We start from the raw sequence: 22,578 nt of genomic DNA, 5'->3' as shown, positions 1-22,578 counted from the left end.
AAGTTTACACTTTTAGGCCGTACTATTTGGAGTGGCAGGATTTGGACGTTTAATCTGAAACCATCTGAATCCATTACTTTTAGCGACCAATTTGTATTCATATCTTTAACGTTAGCAAACTCTGTCAACTATTTATCCTTTACATTTAACATCAGCTAACTGTTACAACTGTTTTTCCAATACTTCTTATGCAAGCAAACAATTTGAACTGTTAATAAATTACCTTTAACATTAGCTAACAATTTTGAATGTTAATCCACTATGCTTATTTATTACTTGAAATATTAGTAACTGTTTTAATTGTTCATTTATTACTTTAAAGATTAGCTAACAGTAAACTGTTTTCCATTTACTGTAACATATGCTCACAATTTGTTTAAACATTTATCAATTACTAAAGCTAACACATTTGACAGTTTATCCACTAAGTTTATTTATTTCTTCAAATGCTAGTTAACTGTTTCTTTTGTTCATCAATTACTTACAATTATACAATTTATTGTATAATTTCAGCTCTTTATCCAATAGCTACCCATTATAACTGTTTATCCATTACTTCAGCTGCCAAACAAACATTATATACATATAAACATATTTGTGTTTACTTTCAGCTAACTATTGCATTTAAACCAATACTTTTAGTGGATTATATATACTGTTTATGTTTTACTTTGATCAAAATAGGTCTTCTGCGTATCTTACTATTTCAATGATATATTTAATTCCTTACTTTTACTGTAGCTTACTGTTTAGACTTACCTTCCTGTTTTCATGCTTGCAACACATAGTGTTCAGGGGCCTCATTTATAAAGCCTTGCGTAGGATTGGCGTGGGAAGGTTGCTTACGTAGGACAAAGCAAATAAATATGCACCGACACTTTCCGATTCATAAAAGACTGCGTACCGGCGTAGGACTTGCGTACGGCACATCCTACGCCGGTTTCCCTTTATAAATCACAATCAACTCGAAATGCGGCGCAGCTTTTGCGGGCTTCACGTAACGCCCATATTTGCCTATAAATAGTCAAAGAAACGCCCATTCATTCATTTTGACTGACTGCATGAAGAAGATCGCAGGAAATGACGACAGAACAGCTAAAAAAGACATCTCACACCGTGTCAGATTTTGGTTATTTTGGGGAGGTCGAGATAAATCATATTGTTTGGTGGATGCAGTTAGAACCAGAGTAGCAGCATGGAGGTCGGATCGTCACCAAAATAAATAAATAAGTGGTCCGAAAAAAGTTAATGACAAAAAAAATACACATAACCTTCCTCAGGCAGTGTGTTTGTCCCGGGGACAGGAGACCCCCCCTTGATGAGAAACTGTAAGAAATGATCGGGGAATCCCTCCGGAGTGGAGTCATGACGACTGGATCTGAATTATTTTGTTGTATTTGGTGGTTTGTGTTCCAGCTTTCGATCAGCAACTATATATCCATAATCCACCAGTTAAAGGAAATACAACTAATGTGTTGTGTTATATTAGCTGTACAATTTACCACATATGGTGTTCTTAGTTTCCATACCTCCTGTGTTTTACGAGCGACTTATCAAGTAGGCGGCGAACGGCATAAAACATGATTAAACGTGATAGTATATAAAACCATACTCGTATCTATACAACCTATAGAAATGCAAAACGGCGTCGGTTTAAAGTAATTATGTCCTTCTGTTTACCGCATCATTTATGAGAATACATTTCTTAACGAGAGAACATAATCGAGGGGTGATCAATAACATTTCCGTATTTATTTATTTCTCCAAGTTATGTTTCTGTGTGCACTGAGGAGTCTCAAACAGGCGTTTGTTAAATCATTTTAAGATTGGCTTTAATCAATTTGTGAAAATGAATTCTTCATATGATAAATGAGAGGTAACATTTTATTTATGGTATTATTTCCACATATTTCTCTCCATTCTTCCTTCTGCCAACGGTGTCACAGTTTCTCGTCTCTCCCGTTTTTGTGCTTAGTGCGTACGCATGGGTCAGAGTTTGCGTGGAGGACAGCACATTTTCCCGTCAAGTTAGTTTTTTATAAATCGCAAACAGTGCGTAGAAACTGGCATACGCCATCTTTTGTGCGTACGCACCGTTTATAAATGAGGCCCCAGGTATTAAATCTTATTCAATATTTGGAAATCTTAAAAACTTAGGTTTTTATTTTATAATAATTTGTTTAATCAGTTGAGCTTTTCTACAATCTTTGCAGAAAGGCCTGCTCCATGGCAGCTGCAGAAGTAGTTAAACCCTGGGATAGGGAATCACTGATATAGTTGTGTTTTTGTATTGCTTTTTGTTGAAACTCCTGTGTGTGTTCTCCTGATTTGTAGGCCCACCTGTGTGAGCTGTCTTCAGTTTGAATGATGCTTCCTCGCATATATATGCAATATGGGCTCTATATATGAAAATAAAAGAGAGAAAGACAGAGCAATGCAGTGGAAGTGTAGCAGTCATTCAATTCAGTCCATATCTGTATATGTTCTATCTTTCACTCAAAGTAGAATGATTGGATAAAAATAACACTGCTGCTGCCGTCCAAGTAGTATTATTAGTATTATTTAATAAATAAAGCTGTGTGTCTGCGTCTATATCAATATCTCTCTCCCCCTGCTTTAGTGGTTCCCAGTAGAACGACAGTCCACTGTCACAGACTTCAGTTTCACACCACTAAACACTGTGCAGCCCAGATAGCAGAAGACTTCCAGCAAATGCTCATCAGCCTGACACTGCTTGGAAACATTGCCAGTCAAAAGATGAACTAGAAGGACTCACATCTATCCGAAGGGGATTAAATAAAACCTTCAGCAGGGAGAAGTGAAAGGTTTTTGCCGCACTCCGACTACATATGGTGTAATTATCTTGTCCTCAACAGCTCCGCCGGGAATGATAGATAAAAGATTTAACTATTATTTCTCCCTCTCCCCATTCCCTTGAACTACTTTTGATCTTTTCATTACATTTGGCAAAGAAACAGTACATACTTGGCAGCTTAATAAACTCAGACTGAATCATCCTTATTCTTTTTCCTCAACTCAATGGAAAACAATCCAGGTTTGAGAAAGTGAACTGGTTACAGCAGTTACCGCCTCAAGCAAGCTGCTATAAGGGAAATAAACCTCAAAACACTTGAACTCTGTCTGAGATGTGATGTGGTTTGACCAACACAATGGTACACATCAGGTTCTACTCCAAGTTCATCACAAATAAGAATAACAGCTACAGATGTGTCAGTACTGTGCAGCAGCATTTCCCATAATATGAAGAAGCCCTAAAATCTAACCTTTTTAAATGCAACTTCTGTTTTCTGTAATAGAAGAAACACCCACAGTTCTGTATTACATGGTGAATCCTGACAAATGAAAACCGAAAATAAGCCTGTGGATATGGCTTATAGCAAGATCATAATGTTAATTCGATTTATTTTATTGCAAAAAGGGAAATATATGCAAAATCAAATATGAATTGTTTAACTTTGTTCCCACATCACATGTTCCTTCTAAAACAAATTGAAAATAAGACTTCAGTAACCTTTTTTGTACGTTTTTGTTTTCAATTAAATTGATTTCATACATTTGGACATTATAATGTGTAAAGCCATTGCATGATAATATCATATGATCTCAATATTTATTCCCCAGAAATAAAAGAAAATACAACGCCCAAAGCCCCCCTCCACTCAGTGTTTGCGTGTTTTGCTTATCGTCAGTTCTCTCCTTCTCTCTCCCTCTTAAGCTTTCTGTGCAGAATGATGTGGTCTCATGTGCAACTTAAAGTGTAACTTCCTTTTTAGTGGATGTACCATAACGGTGTGCAATTGGTGCCTGAAGCATTACATCAAAAACAGTTTAGTGGCTGCGGTGCTCTCGCTCAATACAGGACCTATAAAAGAAAAAACGGTTGACTCCATAAAGCACTTTGAAACAAAGACATGGGGAAAAAGGGTCCATATTGATTAATACAGTATCCAATTTAAGAAGTGTGATGTGAAAACCTGACACATCCAACACCCACATAACCTGAGAATGGACTTAATAGTGAAGTAGATATCTTGTGCTTGTTATGGCAGAATGTTTATTACAGCGTATTTCTGGTATATTCATTAATGTCACATGGTATTAAGCAACAGTATAGTGGACTGTGTGGTGTTCATTTGGTTTGCTGGAAGGAGGCCCATCTATAGGCAACCAGCTGAAACTCTTCACCAGCAGTTGTATACATTGGCATGTGTGGTAGCTGCTAAATAAGGTCATTAAATCTGGGATCATGTAGAACTCAGAGGATGCAACATATATGACTGTATAAGGTTGGAACATGTCCAAGTTTAGGAGAACTGACAATGTGTGTGCGTTAAACATGTTGAGGGAACATGTTCGTGTGTCATTTAGAAAAGTATATCTAGCCCTGTGTTTCTTGTATTCGTTGGGGGGCAGTTCCACGATTGGCTGCTGTGGCAGCAGGTAATGTTTCCCCATTATTGTTTGTTTGTTGCAACAACTAAATAATAATTACTGATCAGCTATATCTGTGTTTGTGTTTTATTGATTCCTCTCTGTTTCATTCTTTCCTGTTGTGTGAGTGCTGGATCTCTACAACATTTTGGAGGTCCTACCGAGATTGCCCATGCTGGAGGTTGCTGTGTTCCTTCTCTGGGGGTCTCAACTCCCTTGGCCAGGCAGCCCTGAGACGGCTGGGGTAAAATCTCAAGGAATTGAGAAACCAGACTTGAGACTTCCACAGAAGAAATACCAACTCACAGTAAGCAAAACGTATTTGGAATGAAATGACTTTTGAAGTTGTATTGGTTAAGAGGAAAAAACAGAGGAGTGGATTTAAGGCATAGGTATGGCTGAAATCTGTTTGATGGTTGTTTGTTGGTCTTGTTTTATGTTGATACTGGAAAATCATTTAAAAACCTCAGTATGCTTAAGAGGAAAAAATCTATTTGTCCCATTCAAGTTTAACAAACTTACATATATACATAATGAAAAATCTTCCAAAACACTTATACTGTAGCAAGATGTAACTGGCGTCTACTCGTTCTGCTTCTGTTATATTGTCCATTAAACACTTCTTCAGGGTGTGCACGTTCCAATCTTCATGCGTAGCCTTTAGATGGAATTGTTATCTTAGCCTTCATAGCAAAATCCCTTGATGACATCCCTTGATGACATCCCTTGATGACATCTGAAGCAACATCATTACCATTTGAATTCGATGGAACTGTAGTCAGAAAACTGAGACTTCTGTAAAAGAACAGTTGACGGTAGATCTTCTATATGTTCTCTGGAGTTTTGAGATTACTAATATACTTGGCTGTAAATCATCTCAGAAGTTTTGGGTTTTATTCTTCGTTTTTATTTTCACCTAGAATTAAGATGTTTTGAAGAGTCTACAGAGAGTCAAAGTTATATAAAGTTAACTACTATTCTGGAAAATGTTCCTATGGTTTACTGTTTTATGAGTAACATAAAATAAAATATAAATATATATATATTACTAGATATAAGAACAATATGCTTATCTAGGTTAACAGAAAGTTGCTATTAACCAGTTTCAGCTGCAACTATCCTATCTTTGTTCTAAAGAGAACATACGTTGAATTTACAATTAATATTAAGAAAGTTCACAATTTATATCATTAAAGACCGTTTTGGATTAATGGATTGTTCTTTGGGGACCAGAGATATTTATTCTTGGAATATATGGCATGTCTGTCATAAACATTCGTGCTTAGATGGAATAAAGTGTTGAGATGTTCTCAAGAGTGGGAGTTTTCACAATGCCTTTTTTGTTTTTATTGAAACAATTAAGTGATGAGGAAAGAAAACTGTTCCGTGATGATTTCTTTAGGTTTTAGCTTTAGTAATGAAGATTACATTTTGTGAGGAAACTTTTCCACCAAGAATTCCTTTAAGTGTTCCAAAAATATATTCATTAACAGTAATCAGATTACTTGTTTTTCAAATATAGCGCTGAATGCAGTTAGTTTTGTATTCTGTTACAAACCCAACCATGCTTGTAACAGAACGTAGATAAACAATTAGAAAATGAATAGAATAGGCAAGTAGATAAAAGATGAATCTATAGTGTTTAAATGAAGGTTTCCTTGTTTTGCTCATCTGACTTAGAACTGAAGTAAAGAAGAATAGTGTTTTATGAAAACTGTCAACCTCATGGTTTTTAAAGATAAATCATCAGTTTGGACTTTGATGTTGAAATGGATCATGGTGGAGAAGGAATACCTTTTTGGTTTCAAATTTAAGAAGATTTTAAAGATGATGTTTATGTTATTTTCCTGAATATAATTTAAAAGCAGGACGTCAACTAGACAAAAAAGATTTTACAATGTAGTTTTACTACTTTTGATGAAGTAAAGAATCTGGGTAAACTACCACCGTTAGTTTGTTTTAACATTCACATGTTTCAGCATTCCTGACCATATGGACACTCAGCCATTTTGTAACCCATTGGGGGAGAGATTTAAATTGAGTTTTTCTCTAGTAGCTGATTTGCTGTGATTACAGCAACACTGGATAGTTATGCGCAACCTTTGGGTTGTACTCTGAATCAGTGTGTTGGTGAGATGTTGCTCACTACAGAAACAGAAGAAGTGTGCAAAGATCGCATCTCCGAGGAGGTTTTGACATTTTGCTTGTGCCTCGTTGTCAAGGCAACAGTGGTGTGAAGAGGAACTGCAGTTTTGGGGATTTCTACTGTGCAGAGGACAACGTGTGTCTGCTGATTGTACCACATTGATCCAAGAGGTTCCTTCCCTCCAGATTCCAGAGAGAGTTTCCTTGAGCCCACTGTCCAGGGCCGTTTCTAGCTTTTTGGGGACCCTGCCACTGACTACAGCTGCAGAGGACAACAAATCACTGACTGTTCTCATTATGACAAGATCTTGAGACAGGCTCGTCTCAGACTGTTCAGACTCTGAAGAAATCATGCAATGATTTTACAGCATAACTGTGCAAGAGTTTTCCAGAGGGTGGTGTAGAACATTATGTTTCGTGTTTAAGAAAAGAGGCTGCTTGTTTGACGATGGTCTAGAATACTGAAAAGATTAATATCCTTTGTTTAGCATACAAGACATCTGATTTTATGTCACACATAATAATCTTGACATATAAACTAGCTATGGGTAAAACGTGTGGTTGTTATACCATTGTTATCATGAACTAAACATAAATAGGGAAATAGTATCTGGTTAAAGATGAACTGATTTGATATCCTAGAAAGGGTTAGTTATATTGTGAATACTTCACAAAGTATTTACTAATGTATTTTGAAGAACAAATAACAAGAACACAAGTCCAATTTTGTTTTGTTTTTAGATTAAATTGTCTATTACCAAAACTGTTCACCTTAGGTCTAGATTTAGACTTTGATAGTAAAGGAGTATTTAGGCTTATTTTTATATCTGACATTTTTTAAATATGTTGGCTATTCACTAGATAGACATTTATTGAGAACATTTCTGAAGATTGAATATTTGTTCAGTTTCTATTATTTCTATTTAAGATGTAATTTTAGAGTAACGAAGGCTGATGCTGAACTTGGAAAAATGTGTTAGTGGTCTGCATGATGTAAACAAAGAGGCTTTGTTGGTTCAATCACCAGTTAAATCTGATACAGTAATAATGATTTACTTTAGTACCTGGTACTGTAATATGGTTTGGTATGATTGATTGGCTAAACACTTAGTTTAACATCCTGATGTAACATTATGAGGTATGTTCACTTCTAAGGGTAAACAAATTGATAAAATGGATTATTGTTATTATTATTGATTAATTTGGAATATTAATTAAAAAGACACTGCAGGTTCACTTAGGAATGCCTTGCAAGAACATTTGTCAGGCTTTGTGTTTCCTAGGGGCAGTACATTAATAAAGTGTATTGATAATTTGTTTGTTTAACATCAGAAGAAAATTGTGCATCGAACACGGGAAAAACTTTGTTGCATTGTTTGACATCAACACAATGATGTCACTGATTAAAAACTCCAGCTGGTAGAATATCAAAGTGCACTACTATAGGACATGAGATCTCGAGACTGACTTAGACTTTGCAAAGACTGAATGAATGTGAATTGATTTGTCAATTCCTGACTGTTACAGTAACACTGACCCACCGACAAAAGGTGATTTTATTTTGGGATGCACACAATGGTTTTGGCAATGGTTTTCTGACTATGCCATATTAGTTGAACCATTGTGAGACATGACGCATGAACTTTGTCTGACTCTGCATGATCCCTGCATGGCTTGATGACTATGTAGCTTGATATTTAACATTGTTGATTCTTTTTGACAGGAGAACGTTTTTTTTCCTTTGTTTTAGGTGTTCCTGATGATGAGTCATAGGACTTTGAAATAACATTGTATGTGAAGATGGGTACTCTGAAGTATCTTACTTGGGGAAACATGGTCTCTATGGTTTGAAGGACAATGTTTCCAGGAGGGGTATAATGGGTTTATTGTTCAATTTAGTAATTACATTTTAAGATGTATTTGACAATATTTTGTTTCCATCCCAGGTGAAATCTTTCATTATTTCTTCTGTGACACATTGGTTTCAGATGTCTTTTAAAATCTTGTCACGTGAATCTTTTAACCCTCACATGATCCAGAGGGCAAATGAAACAACTTTTTGCCTAAACAACTTTTTTCCTACATGGTTAAGCTCCTGATTGGGTTCTGCTAAAGACAGGTATGATTAAATGTATTGTTCGAAGTTGAGATCTGATTGGTTTCAGCACCGTGGCTGAACAATGTTGCAGGAGATGTTTGTTGTGTGTTTAGGAAATTGTGGGTAAGTAAAAACACAACACAAACAACATTTCATGGTTTCAAGAAGTTAAAAAATTATAGGTAAGACTCTAAGACCTAGTGGTCGACTGTAGGCTGTTAACCCAGAATGCAAGTGCTATTTTCTACCCAGGTCAAAGCTGTCTTTCCCCTTGCAATCTTGAGGAGGGAAGATGGATCATTCTGAGGCAGATGTTTTAAGGAGCTGCTCTGGAGGCAGACTGGAGTATCAATGAAGGCAGCTGGATGACTTCCAGCTATTCTTCTACTGCTATTGTCTTATGGGTTTGGGTCAACACGAAGAATAAAACCCAAAACTTCTGAGATGATTTACAGCCAAGTATATTAATAATCTCAAAACTCCAGAGAACATATAGAAGATCTACCGTCAACTGTTCTTTTACAGAAGTCTCAGTTTTCTGACTACAGTTCCATCGAATTCAAATGGTAATGATGTTGCTTCAGATGTCATCAAGGGATTTTGCTATGAGATGGAACACCACAGCATGAAGGCTAAGATAACAATTCCATCTAAAGGCTACGCATGAAGATTGGAACGTGCACACTAGGGATGGGTATCGTTAAGGTTTTAACGGTACTACTACTTTTATCGATACCGCTTATCGGTCCGGTCTTTTAACGGTACTCTTATCGGTTCTTTTGGAGAGAAAAATGAGGTAAACTAACTATATGTTGTATGTCAGGGACTACGGATGGAAATTAGCTCAAAGCTAAAATCCGGCATATTTACACTTGAAGCTAGGGTGACCAGATGTCCCGCTTTGCGCGGGACTGCACAGCATTTTCACGACTTTTGGTGCGTCCCGCAAATTGAGACGATGTCCCGCATATTTCATTTTGATTGGCCAAAACGCTTTTCTGCCATTATGATTATGTTTTAAACGGCATTATGTAAGTTGCGCTGACAGGCGACAGAGGTCCACAGTGTACCCCCCCCCCCCCCCCCGTTGACAGTTCATGCGTCAACATTACATTTACATGTCCCACATTGTCCCACACAAATATACTCTCTGTCCCACTTGTGGCTTTCTGTCACCTGGTCACCCTAATTGAAGCATTATTTGTCTAAAGTGTCATTAATGTGCATTGTCCCTATTCAAATAAACGATTAAATGAAAATTAACAAATTGTGAACAAAACTAACATTGCTTTTTATTTAAATGAAATGCATAATATTTCACATCAACAGAAACAACAACGTTTTAACAAATCATATTAAATAATCTGATGACAGAACTGTGAACAGAATGGCTGAAACTTTAACAAACTAAATAACTCAGTTCCCTCTAATCATTAACCCATGTTTGAATCATTGAGTTAGCTCCGTGTGTTGCTGCTAGCATACATAACACCTGACGTGGAAACGTTACTCGTGGATGGGGCTACAGAGCTACTAGAGAGACAGTCGAACCCGGTGCATTTCTCCGTCTGAACGTGGTGCACTTTTGCAAGATGTTTAGACAAATTGCTCGTGTTACCGCCCTGACATGCTAAACTCTTATTGCACTTTAGGCAACGAGCGAGACGGGTAAAGTTTAACCACACCTCGGAGCGCGTTCTCTCCGCCATCTCCTCCGTGTGTGTGTGTTGCTGCATGTAGCAGCTGCGTGTGTGTAAACTGCCCCACCCCCTCGCAAGCAGGCGGGGGAGAGAGATCTCTCGTCTGGATTGGAGAGATCGAAAATACTAAAAATGACGCATTTTGCGTATTAGAAACGGAGTTGGCGACACTAAAACTGCAATATAATGTTTGTGTAGCAATAATACACATGACATATTTTTTAGATGTCTCCAGTACCGATAAAAAGACCGATAACGTCGGAGCTTAACGGTACCACGGTCTTTAATAATTCAGCCCCGGGGCCCGTTTAATACCGGGGCTCGGTACCCATCCCTAGTGCACACCCTGAAGAAGTGTTTAATGGACAATATAACAGAAGCAGAACGAGTAGACGCCAGTTACATCTTGCTACAGTATAAGTGTTTTGGAAGATTTTTCATTATGTATATATGTAAGTTTGTTAAACTTGAATGGGACAAATAGATTTTTTCCTCTTAAGCATACTGAGGTTTTTAAATGATTTTCCATTTAAGTAGAGTAGATTAGCGCAAATTGTCTTTTCTTCCACTTTTTGTGTTATAATCAAAAAGGTGGTTTTTTGGCTATTTGTGAGTAGGTACAGTACAGGTGACCTGTGACTTCTGCCTTGAGTAAAATGATTACCCATTGATAAATGTTTTTCAGAAAGTCATTTTGGGCTTTCGAGGGCGGAACTCAGTAGGTTATTTGTAATAATTATTATTTTTGATTGTGTGACCTTAATTAATAAAAGGAGGGAGTGTTATGGCAGAATGTTTATTACAGCGTATTTCTGGTATATTCATTAATGTCACATGGTATTAAGCAACAGTATAGTGGACTGTGTGGTGTTCATTTGGTTTGCTGGAAGGAGGCCCATCTATAGGCAACCAGCTGAAACTCTTCACCAGCAGTTGTATACATTGGCATGTGTGGTAGCTGCTAAATAAGGTCATTAAATCTGGGATCATGTAGAACTCAGAGGATGCAACATATATGACTGTATAAGGTTGGAACATGTCCAAGTTTAGGAGAACTGACAATGTGTGTGCGTTAAACATGTTGAGGGAACATGTTCGTGTGTCATTTAGAAAAGTATATCTAGCCCTGTGTTTCTTGTATTCGTTGGGGGGCAGTTCCACGATTGGCTGCTGTGGCAGCAGGTAATGTTTCCCCATTATTGTTTGTTTGTTGCAACAACTAAATAATAATTACTGATCAGCTATATCTGTGTTTGTGTTTTATTGATTCCTCTCTGTTTCATTCTTTCCTGTTGTGTGAGTGCTGGATCTCCACAACATGCTCAACAGTTAAACTTTTCAAAGAAAATATATTAGTGAAAGTTTTGGATAATTGGATAAGACAAAAGAATGTGACTTACGATATGTACTGCTCTGTCTTGTTGAATTTCTTGGCGAGGTACTTTGCTGATGCTTTGCTGGGTATCTTGACAAAGGACATCTCTTTACCGAAGCGCGTCATGTTGCACGGCGTCTCGCACACACAGTAGTCATTGTCTCTCTCGACAAGAAAGTCTGAAAAATAGATTATTTAGGAAGTCAGAGGTAGATAGAGGACAGATAAATGGAGAGAGAGAAGACACAGAGACAGACAGATTTATCATCACCTCAGGATGACAAACACAAAGCCAGCAGAGTGAAAGGCGTGAAAGAAAACTTTTGAAATAACGCCGCTAGGAGACACACTAGAGGCTTTTATGAGAAATATAAAAGATATCAGACATGCAGCGACAGCTTGAGGCCGGACGCATGAAATGGTTTATTGAAAGAGTGAGAGATTTGAAAACAAGCAACAGTCATGAAAGGCCTGAGAGGTATCAGCTGATAAAGAGACAGGGGAGTGTGAAAAGGACCGGCTAAGCGCCAGGCCTGAGGTTTACTATTCGAGCTACCTTCAGGCTAAAGGAACACTTTTATCTGTTATCAGCATGGATAGGGGCTTTGAATAGTTGGCTATACACATTGAACAGTGAATATGCACACTCACACTCTCACACACATACAGCATGCTGGGTTATCTCCTTACCCAAGGCAGGATCTGCACAGTCCTTGTACTGCTCCGGGGTGCAGTACGGGGCATCTCCTAAGGACACATAATATTCTCAGTGTGAACAAAAGGAGAAGAGGGTTTTCCCAAGAACCACAAAGGGTGACAAGATGTTAACTGATAATTAATGTTGTCTCAGTGTGTCATCACCAAACTTATCATGCCTGGATATTCTTCCCAAATGTGATCCCATCTCGTAATTGATTTCATTAACTTTTGTACTTTCCGCCTCTCGTCACTACTTTCAGTCCGTGTCACCCTTGTCTCTGTCACCCTCTCCATCTTTCTCCCCAGTGGCAGTTGAGCCATCCCTCTCCCTCTCCCTCGACAAAGGAAAAAGCTGTGTCCTACATGTAGATGTAGAGGAAATTATTTCCCAGCTACAATAATTCACTGCATTTTGCTTTAAAGTCGTGAAAAATCAGTCTAATGACAGGAAGATAGCATAGATGGATAGGAGCAGAGGATTTTAGCTGGGGAGTTGTCTGTAGACTCACATAAATCAACTGCACAATCACTTTAGGGTAGCAGTTAATCCTGATTATTTCCCAGACAGATTGTCTGGGTCTCCCTGGATGTGCAAACACTGACCGTGATTGAATAGAGACACGTTAACAGTTATTGGACAGGTGAGTGCGGTTTAACAGAGGCCAAATTCCAATGTTTCCTCTGTGCCAAACTCCTTTTCAATTTGCCAGCTCAGATGCCACCCTGTGATTAAATTTAGGAGGTAGACTACATATGCCAACTGTAATCACTGCACAATTTCGAAGGGAAACACTTGAGTTTTCCAATCCAGTGGAGTGTGAAAGTATCTGATGTGTATGCAGTCACTGGCAAAAAGCTCTTTGTTCCATAAGAATTGTTTTTGCCACGCCAAATTCAAATAAAAGCACTACAAACCACAAGAGACACTTTAACATCTTCATCTATATAAGCTCATGTAGATAGCATGTATGTCGAGCAGGGACATGCCCCTGTGGTTCCTACCAGGCATGTGGACCATCCTGCAGTTGCAGTTCTCCACCAGGTATCGTGTCTCGCAGTCGATCCGGCAGGCTGTGATGCTGTAAGTGTTGAAGAAGTCTGAGTCCATCGCCGAGGCCTTGCAGTCCCCCCAAGGTGGAGGCAGGTACGTCAGCTGAGAGAGAAGCAACAGTGCAGAACCAATTTAGCTATAGAGCTTATTGTCTGTTCAAGAACATCTCCTGTGCCCTGTTAATGCAGTTATTTGACCCTTTTCTTTCCCTCAATACCTATATTTACAAGCCAATACGCAGTTTTTTTGTATTAGGCTCTGAAAAGGATTGCTTTTACTCCATGGTGGATACATGTGTATAGTGGAGCTTATGGTGGGCGGTTCTCTCCTACGTTTCTTCTATTCCCAGTGTGCCTCTGTGCTTTATTTGTACAGCCCACTCTCCATGCAGGATCTGAATAGTATCATCAGAGTATTAAAGCTGTGAAGTTTACACTCTTAAAAGCTTCGCTGCAGGACCTGTGGAGCCATGTCTCCTCTGTTTTGATCCACAAATGTACAATTGATGTGGACAGCAGACATATCCGTCAGTCACACAAAGTGACAGTGAGCTTTTGACCTTGTCTACCACATTGTATTCTGTGAAACCTTGTAAGTGCCATGCACAGTAACATGTACTGAAACTGCTGTATACACAGCAAAATCATAAAAAAAAATATTAATGACAGATCTTTTCATTTTTACCCTTTTTGTTTGTTTTCTAATAAACCATTTTTTAAATGTATTTTACTTTTGTATTCTTACTCAGCCTCTTTAAGCACATTCTTAAAAGTATGCAACCTAGCATTCAACTGCACATACTGTATGAGCCAACCTCTTCACATTCCCAATTCGTCACATGCGGACGATTGGTCAGGACCATTTACTGTATAAAGTATGAACAACATCTGTTGTAGGATGACTTTCAACATCTGTCCAGGGACTACAGATGAAAAATAGCCTGTTGGCTAACTCTGGCGCATTTACAGGAATGTCAATCAATGTGCACTGTCCCTGTCAAATAAATAAATAAATAAAATAAATAAAAACAAAAGATGGGACTTATAAAGTAGGACAAATGTAAAAAAATACCCACTATTTCAAAATAAGCCCCAATGATTGTGGCTTACTGTATACTTGAGGTTGCACCAGATTATTCATGTCGAGAAAGTAAAGTGAAGCCACTTAAACAGAGTGCTCTTTGAAACATACATATCATATGTAAATATGAGGAATATTAATTTAAATAAAGCTGCTTTAAAGAAAGGACTTTGATGCATTAATATGCATTAAGGGAGGAAGCTATAAAAAGCCCCTGTGTGTTTCCTTCTCATCAGTGCATCACTGATTGCTCACACAGCAATAAATTAAAGGCCAATGTTATGATTTAGGGACGAAGCTTTTTCAAATTTGTACTGGAGTGCAAGAGGCAACCAGGTGTGTCGCACTCTGGATCTGGTTACTAATAACCCAGGGCGATGTTCAACATGCACATACAGTGTTCACTCACACACACATACTTTACGGCACACACAGCGAAACCTGAAGCTCTGACTAAAATCCAATCAGGAGACTATAATCATTGCTCTGCATATTTTTACATCAAGGACGCTTCACAAAGTCAGACAGAACATAAAAACCATAAGAGCCGGGTAAAATATGGTAATCAATAAGAAGTGCTTGTGTATTTATTCATCTCATCACGTGGCCTAGACCTATGGAAGGAGCTATGTGGCTGGGTGATTTCTTATGCTCACAGTTCTGACTTTAAGATTTTGTTGCATCTTTAAAAGCTCTACTCAGCCCTCCTAATCCACCTCTTGGTAGAATTACTTCCAATTGGTTAGACTTCTGCAAGTTTGGACAAAAGCCAAACTGGTGTTAGAGATTTCAGGAGATGTTAGTGTCCTGTTAAACAACTATAGGAACGAAAATCATTTGAAAGATTGTGACTTCAATTCCACCTTCGTTACGGAGCGAGAGACCGCAAACCAAATGGAACAGGAAGAAGAACGAGGAAATGCAAGAGCCAGCAACCCTCTGCAAACAAAAAGACAAGAGGATGTAGAAGAAACATTTAGTTCTTTTTGCATTTTATGTTAAACAGGGAGAAATTGCAGATTTCTTTCTTATGTGGGATCATGGTGAGTGACAGTTGGGCAAGCTGAAAAGCCCCCGACAGTTTTACACTACAGGACTGCTGAAGCAGGCAGTTGAATGAATTTGAGAAAACTGCATTAGATTAATGAAGAGTGAGCCTGCCAGCCAATGAAATAAATAAATGCAGAGAGAGAGAGAGAGAGAGGGTGAGGGAATAATATTGAAAGGAGGGGATGGTAATATAGGAATTGTAATGACTTTTGGAGAGGAAATAAGTAAAGGAGCTAGTGAGAAAGAGAGAAAAACAAAGAGGGACAGTTTCCTGCAGACGCGACATTGGCAGCATGCAAAATCCTGCTGCATCCCACCATCACTGGAACACACTCACTAGTAGTGTGGACGTGGAATGACTGAGATCACTACCAAATCCATCCCTATCCATCCTCCATTCATTATGCATGGTTCTGTAGCATATTAGGGGCAAGAATGTATGATTTGTTAGGCTGAATCCTCGCAGTCACAGCCACAGGATTATTCACAGTTCAAGGGAAGAACCCACATACACTTTGTTTCACAGAGCCAAACTCAGACTTACACATGTTGACTGGAGAAAGTCTGTGTATCCTTGACCATGTTGAGACCCCAAATATGTAACTTTCAGAACTACTCAAGAGCCTCCAAGGCACCAACAAACATGTACAGTCCCTTAAGTTGCAAAATGTCCATCTTACAAAACAGTCGTTCCAACCTAGAAACTAACTGTCCTTACAACAGCCACAGTATTGATGGGTCTGAGGCACACTTTTTGCCTTTTATGTGAAACACTTGACTGACCGGCCATAATTATATTTAATACCTCTATTCTGGGAAAGCAGAAAATCGTTTGTCCTTCAAAATCACAGCGTAGTGCTGAGATTGCTTACGATGTGGGACGCCTCATTTCAACTACCATGGGTCCAACAAAAGCCTTGAACAGGAACAGTGATAAATATATTTCTCTTCTGGGCTCAATCCCTCATGATTGCAAGTATTCAGATTAAGGAAAAATGTTTTTGTTTAGTTGTGGTAGAAGTAATCACATCCTTTTCTTTAGTTAAAGTAAGGTGACTCCCTTGAAATTAAAAGTCCTGCATTCAAAATAGAAAAGCAGTGTTATCAACCAAAATGTAATTATAGTTTAAAATAGAAAATAAAAGTATCGTTCTGCAGAAAAAGGTCCCTTATGACTGATTATTATATAAGACACTATTAGAATGTTAATAGTAATGCAATAATGTGTAAGTTGCTTTATAATGTTGCTGCTGAAGTGCAGTTGTTTGTCACCATAGACTGTATAAAATATGGATGTTAATGTGCTTCTAGAGACACATACTGTAGCGGTAACTACCAAAAAAGCTGTTTTGAAAGATTTGCCAGGTGTTTATATTTCTGTCTGTCTTATGCTTCTGGCCTGATTTGGTGTTGCGGCTGGTGTGATCCCATCGCAAGACAATCTCCGATTTGTAAGACACTGTTTCTGCTAAACATTAGGGAATGAAATGGAAAGGTCTTTGGGGATTGACACAGCAATTCATTTCACAGCACCAGAGGTAGTGCTTGGTCTAACAAGTCCAACGGTGAGCAATCCTTTGGCCACCTCAGAAGGGTCACAAAGAAGACTAAAGGCTAAATTAGACTTTTCTGTAATCTTTACTTTTTATATGTATTTACATTATTTCAACTACTTGTATCTCAAACTGTTTTTGAAATGAACCCAGCTGAGACTATTAGAGAGGTAATACCATAGGGTCAAACTATTGAAGGAAATCTGAAACGACCAACCTCCCTAAGTTGAGTTATGGTGACATTTTAAATAGGTTGGCATGAATGGGCGCACTCCAGAAGCTTGATGTTCTCCACCAGCCTGTCATCTGGTTTGCAGCAAATGCTCCTTTTGAAACCCACCGGTGCAATATTTATTGCTCTGACAACCGGCCATCTGTCAAACGAGTCGTAATATTCATTGGTTCATGCTTATCTACAAAACCATCCATGGCCTGCTGCTCACCAGGTTTTTTTCTAAATAAAAAATGATGATCTGAAATGAACTATTAACTAAATCTGTAGCGGAGAAGAATGTACAATGTTTGCCTCTGAAATGAAGTGAAGAAGAGTTATAAAGTAGCATAAAGTTAATTACAAGTTTTCATTCTCCATTAACCTACATTTATATGATCAGTTTAATTATCCAGTAGGAAGGAAGAAAATGAACCATGCAGTCTTTGTATGGACCAGAAGGTTCTGTGAAGAGAAGATAGATGGGTGAGAAGTCTCAGTGGCTTCAGCACAAGCCACCTTTTCAAATTCAGTCATTTATTTAAAATTCATATAAATGTCTCTTAGTGGAGTTTAAAAATCACTCAATGCATCCCATTTGCCTTGACATTTGTAAACCCTGAGAGAGGGTCTCTGATAGGCTTGCTAACTGCACAGTTTGTGCTCACTCTTACATTACGAATGATGTTGATACTGAGTGGCCTGCGGATGTTGGAGTAAAGCTCTCAGTAAGAGGAGTGACGGGGGCAGACAGGGGCAGAGCCATCAGCCTCCGAGGCAGCACAAAGATCCCCCAGATGGTTGAGTATAAAGGGGGTCGAGCAGGAGAGTGTGGGGGGGGTAATGGGACTCAGGCCAGGGCTTGATCAGCTGTGGCAAGGTCACCTGGGCCGTGCAGGATGTCTGCAGTTGAAAAGCCTGAAACACCCACCATGATCCCAGGATACGTCACTGATTATTAGATGTTTGTTCACCCTGGACAAGGTATCTCCATGACAATTTTCTCGTCAGATTCTAAGCATCCATGTAACAAATTGCGACAGAAAAGCAATCGCATTTGAAGCTGTCAGAAGAAAGAATGAGTTTGACATTGAATATGTTTTACTTATTGGAGAACTGACAGAAATGTCAGATGCGAAGTGTTTGGTGATGTGCTGCGTGACAACATGAGGTTCTTCTTAACCTGCAGCATCGCTAGGCAGGCTTATGTGACAATGAACCAGAAATAAAACACGAAAATAGTTTTTATTAGTATTAGCCACACTGACTTACACATACCTACAATTTGAGATTAGAATGTTTTGTTTTTTAAGAATAGCTGGTCAAATTGGTCTTGCTTCCTCAGTGACCTTCTTCAAGTCGATACCAAAAACGAGTAATTTCACTTTCTATGCCATTTCACTTAAACTCATACAGTATGCCTTGTTTCCACACAGTACGACCAACAGTGTTCACTGTAGGGAAATGATTAACCAACGGAATTTCCTGCTGTGTAGTTCTAGTAATGGCATGGAGCTCTACCGAGACAGAAAATATATATGTTGATGTACACTTTTATTTACCTTTGATTTAGCATATAATAACCATATATTTGAATTCCCAATGTTCTAAACTAGTACTCCCTTTTTATTTATACAATTGCTCATGTGTCTATTAATATTGACAAGCAGCAACTGAATCTAATGAAATAGCTTGTGTGCTAATTTGCGCTGGCAAACAGTGTCCTACATTTGCCACATTTCTTTCGTGGTCTTAGAGGCCGAAATAAAAAACATAAGGAGGCATGTGTTTCTGTCTGTGCTTACAGTATGTGCTCTTGTATATTCTCTTTTAATGCAATCAACCTGCCAGGGACTGCAGATGAGAATCTGAGCCTTTAGGGCTAAATCTGGCACAGTTAATTAGTGAGCATTGTCCCTTCTTGAACAAATACAAAAAAGAAGTTGAGATAACAGAAGTCACAATAAAAATGAATTGACTTTTGGTTGACTCACATAACCACACATAGCAAGGTTGAAGCTAAGCGCTACATGGTATTAAGCAATACTGTTAGCAGAGTTCCCGTTAGCCGGTAATTACCGGACTATGACCGGTAAAATATGCTGAAGACCGGCAAATCTAAATCTCTCCGGTCAAAATGTCCGGTCAAAATGATTTCCCCTTAGCGCAATACCGCATCAGTTGCGCCACTTATGTGACAGACAAGAATAGTATGTGACAGACAAAAGAGTATGTGACAGACAAGAATAGTCAATTCTAATGTCTACACTTAATGTGGAGAAAGAGTGTCCTGTATGGGTTGATTGTGCGTTGATCTGTTGGTAATGCCTCGGGGTTCCGGTGGGCATGTAAACAAATGCATAATGCTGCGCTATACTTTGTGGCCTCACCCCGTTGCATAGCGACGCTTATTGTTTAGTTGTCTTTTAATAAGCAGGTAGTCATATCATTAGCTAGAACTAGCTAGATCTGATCGATATGGAGATAAACGCGAGTAAAGTCTAATCTGACGGGAGAGATCAGCTGCTGCTGACGAGTCGACACGCATCTCTGCATGATCACCTGCAGCGGTGAGCGGAACAAAACACACACTTCAGGTTAGAATATCACACGTAGCTATTTTAATTACCTCTCAAACTACCTAAACTAGTTATAGATATGTTTAGTTTTACTGTCGGGTCACTCATTACTGGATCCGCGAGCTGCATGATACTGACGTGTTGTCAGGAGAGGGGGAGAGCGCTCCGTTTATTATTCCCGTGTTATTGTAAATTACTGTACACATTTGAATAGTTAATTAATCTACTATAATTAGTTTGTTTAATATCGAATCATATCAATTTGTTTCAAAGCTCAATAAATAACATAGAAGACCTTTGACCGGCACTTTTCTAATTTTGTCCGGAAGATTTAAACTGTAACGGACATGTTGACCGGCAAATAATTATTCTAACGGGAACTCTGACTGTTAGCTATAATTAATGTACGCCTTTGTGTGTGTGTGGGTATTCATTAGGTACTTGTTAGCACTTGCACACATTGTTTGAATAAAAGGCTATAGAAATAAAGGCAATTTTTATTAAAGCTGGAGAAGCTCCTTTTATATTTGCAACCTTTTGACTGTGCAAACGTTTATCTGATTTGCAAGAACAATATCTCTTTGAAGTGCTCAAAATGAAATGAAATATCACTAAACAGATTCTCTCTGATGAAATGTGTTGAGACATGCTTGTGTTATCAGATTCTCATTTAAGTTAGCTTTAAGCACATACCCGTTGTTCCTGGCAGGACACAAACGTCTGAAAGCCCGGCGCCACTCCGAAGCCCAGCTGGTCTATAAACGGAGGCTCGTCCTGTGTGTGGATCTGAACCTTGATCCCCGCTTCAAACGACGTCTCGTCTGTTGACAAGAAGAGGTGAGGACATTTACAACAGGGACGGTGATTTGTATGCACACATTGGCCTGTGTGATCCACCCAGGAGCAGTTGTTACTAATCACACAGAGAAAAGCTTCGCAAAGGGGGAATATGCTTCAGCCGGTTAGTGAAAAACAAGCGAGGAATCAAATCTAGAAAAACAATAAAGATAACACAGGGGAAATTATAAGACATCGCTAACTTGTAGTTGGATTTCAGCTAGAAAGAAGCACTCCAAGAGAGTAATTGCTTATTCATTAGTTACATCTGTGGACTTCCAGAGATGACACATTGTGGTATTTGAGGAGTTAACAATAGCTGCAATGAGGAATGAAAGGACAAAGAAGATGGACCTCCTAAGTGGAGCGGTTGATAACAAAACGTCCCCCACAGGAGTTTTATTTACTGCAGGCTGAAACACGCAAGTGAATGGATAAATTAATAAATAAATTATGATGAGGATAAAAGGAAAATCAATACAGCCGACAGCCCCCTTTGCTCCGGCACTCTGCTGTATAGATTTTAAATGAAGCAGATGTGCCTCTTTGATACTGAGATAAGGGGAACATCACAATGACATGGTGAGCCTATACTTGTGCAAACCCACTTCTATCACATTTGCAAAGACCTGGAACTGCTTATCATGGTGTCGGCAGGCCGGATTGAACAGATTTATTTCCTTTGAGTGTTGGCTCAGGGATAAAGTAGGATGTCTGTTTCCTGCCGTCTTTCCTCCCGCGCTTGTCACTCGCCCTCGTCCTCTAAGTGCTAGGGCTTTCTCACCATTTTCAATTAAAGAGCTCGGGGATGCGGCTGTAATTCAGCAGACGATGAGCTTCGACAAAGAGCGACAGACTTTAACGGTTTCACATTGCTCTTCTGAGACCCGGTGCAAAACCATCTTCTTATTCTACTGCCGGCCAAGACTAACGATTGAGGCTTGGAGCAGCAAAATAAACATAAGTGGTGCCCAAGCTCCTGCCTGCAAAAAGCGCATGTCGTTTTTAATTCATGGCCATCTGTCAGTCTTGTACGCTGGAAACGATTATATGCAGGCTGGGCCTAAGATTGAAATAGAAACTTGACCATAGTTGACGCTGTACAAGTTTGTCACTGCCTATGCTGACAAGTACACAGAAAGGGTTTTATAGTTAGTTAGAACCCGGGGACATGCTGTTGCTATGGTTTTAACAACAAAGTCGAAAGCTCATCAGTTAAACGCCGCAGGAAAACTAATTATATATTTTAACCAAAGTACTGTACATCATCAGCCTACCTGCCCACTCACATTTCTTTGCATTCCTCTTCTTAATCTCAACATGGTGAGCTCTCCTGGAACGTTTTGATCAGGAAAGGGCCTCTGTGGTTGCTACGGTTGCATCACAGCATGAGGGGGTTGAAAAGATGCTTCCATCTGTGATGTTTATGTGACGAGTTTGAATGTTCTCCCATGCCTGCTAAAGTTTCCTCTGATTGCTCCTTTTTACCCACAGTCAAACAGGACATGTGAAGGAACAACTCTAAATTGCCTGTATGTGTGAAAGTGAGTTCTACATGTGTTGGACCAACTCTCATAGACTCACAACCTTTTGTGGGATACAAAACACACTCTAACACAATGCATGCTGGAATATCGCTATGAGACGCCGAATAATATGAGTGTGTATAAAGACATCATGGTGGATACTTTTTTAGACCTCAGGCCAATTGTGTTATCTGCCATGCATATTCAAGGTGTTTGTAGAGC

The 22,578-nt window shown here is 38.9% G+C and overlaps 1 protein-coding gene across 3 annotated transcripts in view; it reads right to left on the bottom strand.

Moving 5' to 3' along the window:
• Positions 1-22,578, bottom strand: part of asic1b (acid-sensing (proton-gated) ion channel 1b) — a 174,811-nt gene that overhangs the window by 6,000 nt on the left and 146,233 nt on the right. For all 3 annotated transcript variants that reach the window (XM_034139477.1, XM_034139474.1, XM_034139476.1), the window contains 4 exons: positions 20,687-20,814; positions 13,472-13,622; positions 12,461-12,517; positions 11,796-11,949 (listed from right to left, as the gene is read on the bottom strand). In XM_034139477.1, the coding sequence (XP_033995368.1) occupies positions 11,796-11,949; positions 12,461-12,517; positions 13,472-13,622; positions 20,687-20,814 (490 nt within the window). The remainder of the gene's footprint in view (positions 1-11,795; positions 11,950-12,460; positions 12,518-13,471; positions 13,623-20,686; positions 20,815-22,578) is intronic.

Source organism: Trematomus bernacchii, unplaced genomic scaffold (genome assembly GCF_902827165.1).
Source record: "Trematomus bernacchii unplaced genomic scaffold, fTreBer1.1, whole genome shotgun sequence".
Taxonomy (NCBI): domain Eukaryota; kingdom Metazoa; phylum Chordata; class Actinopteri; order Perciformes; family Nototheniidae; genus Trematomus; species Trematomus bernacchii.
Note: the sequence above shows the minus strand (reverse complement) of the source record. Positions and strands in the feature narration are given on the sequence as shown.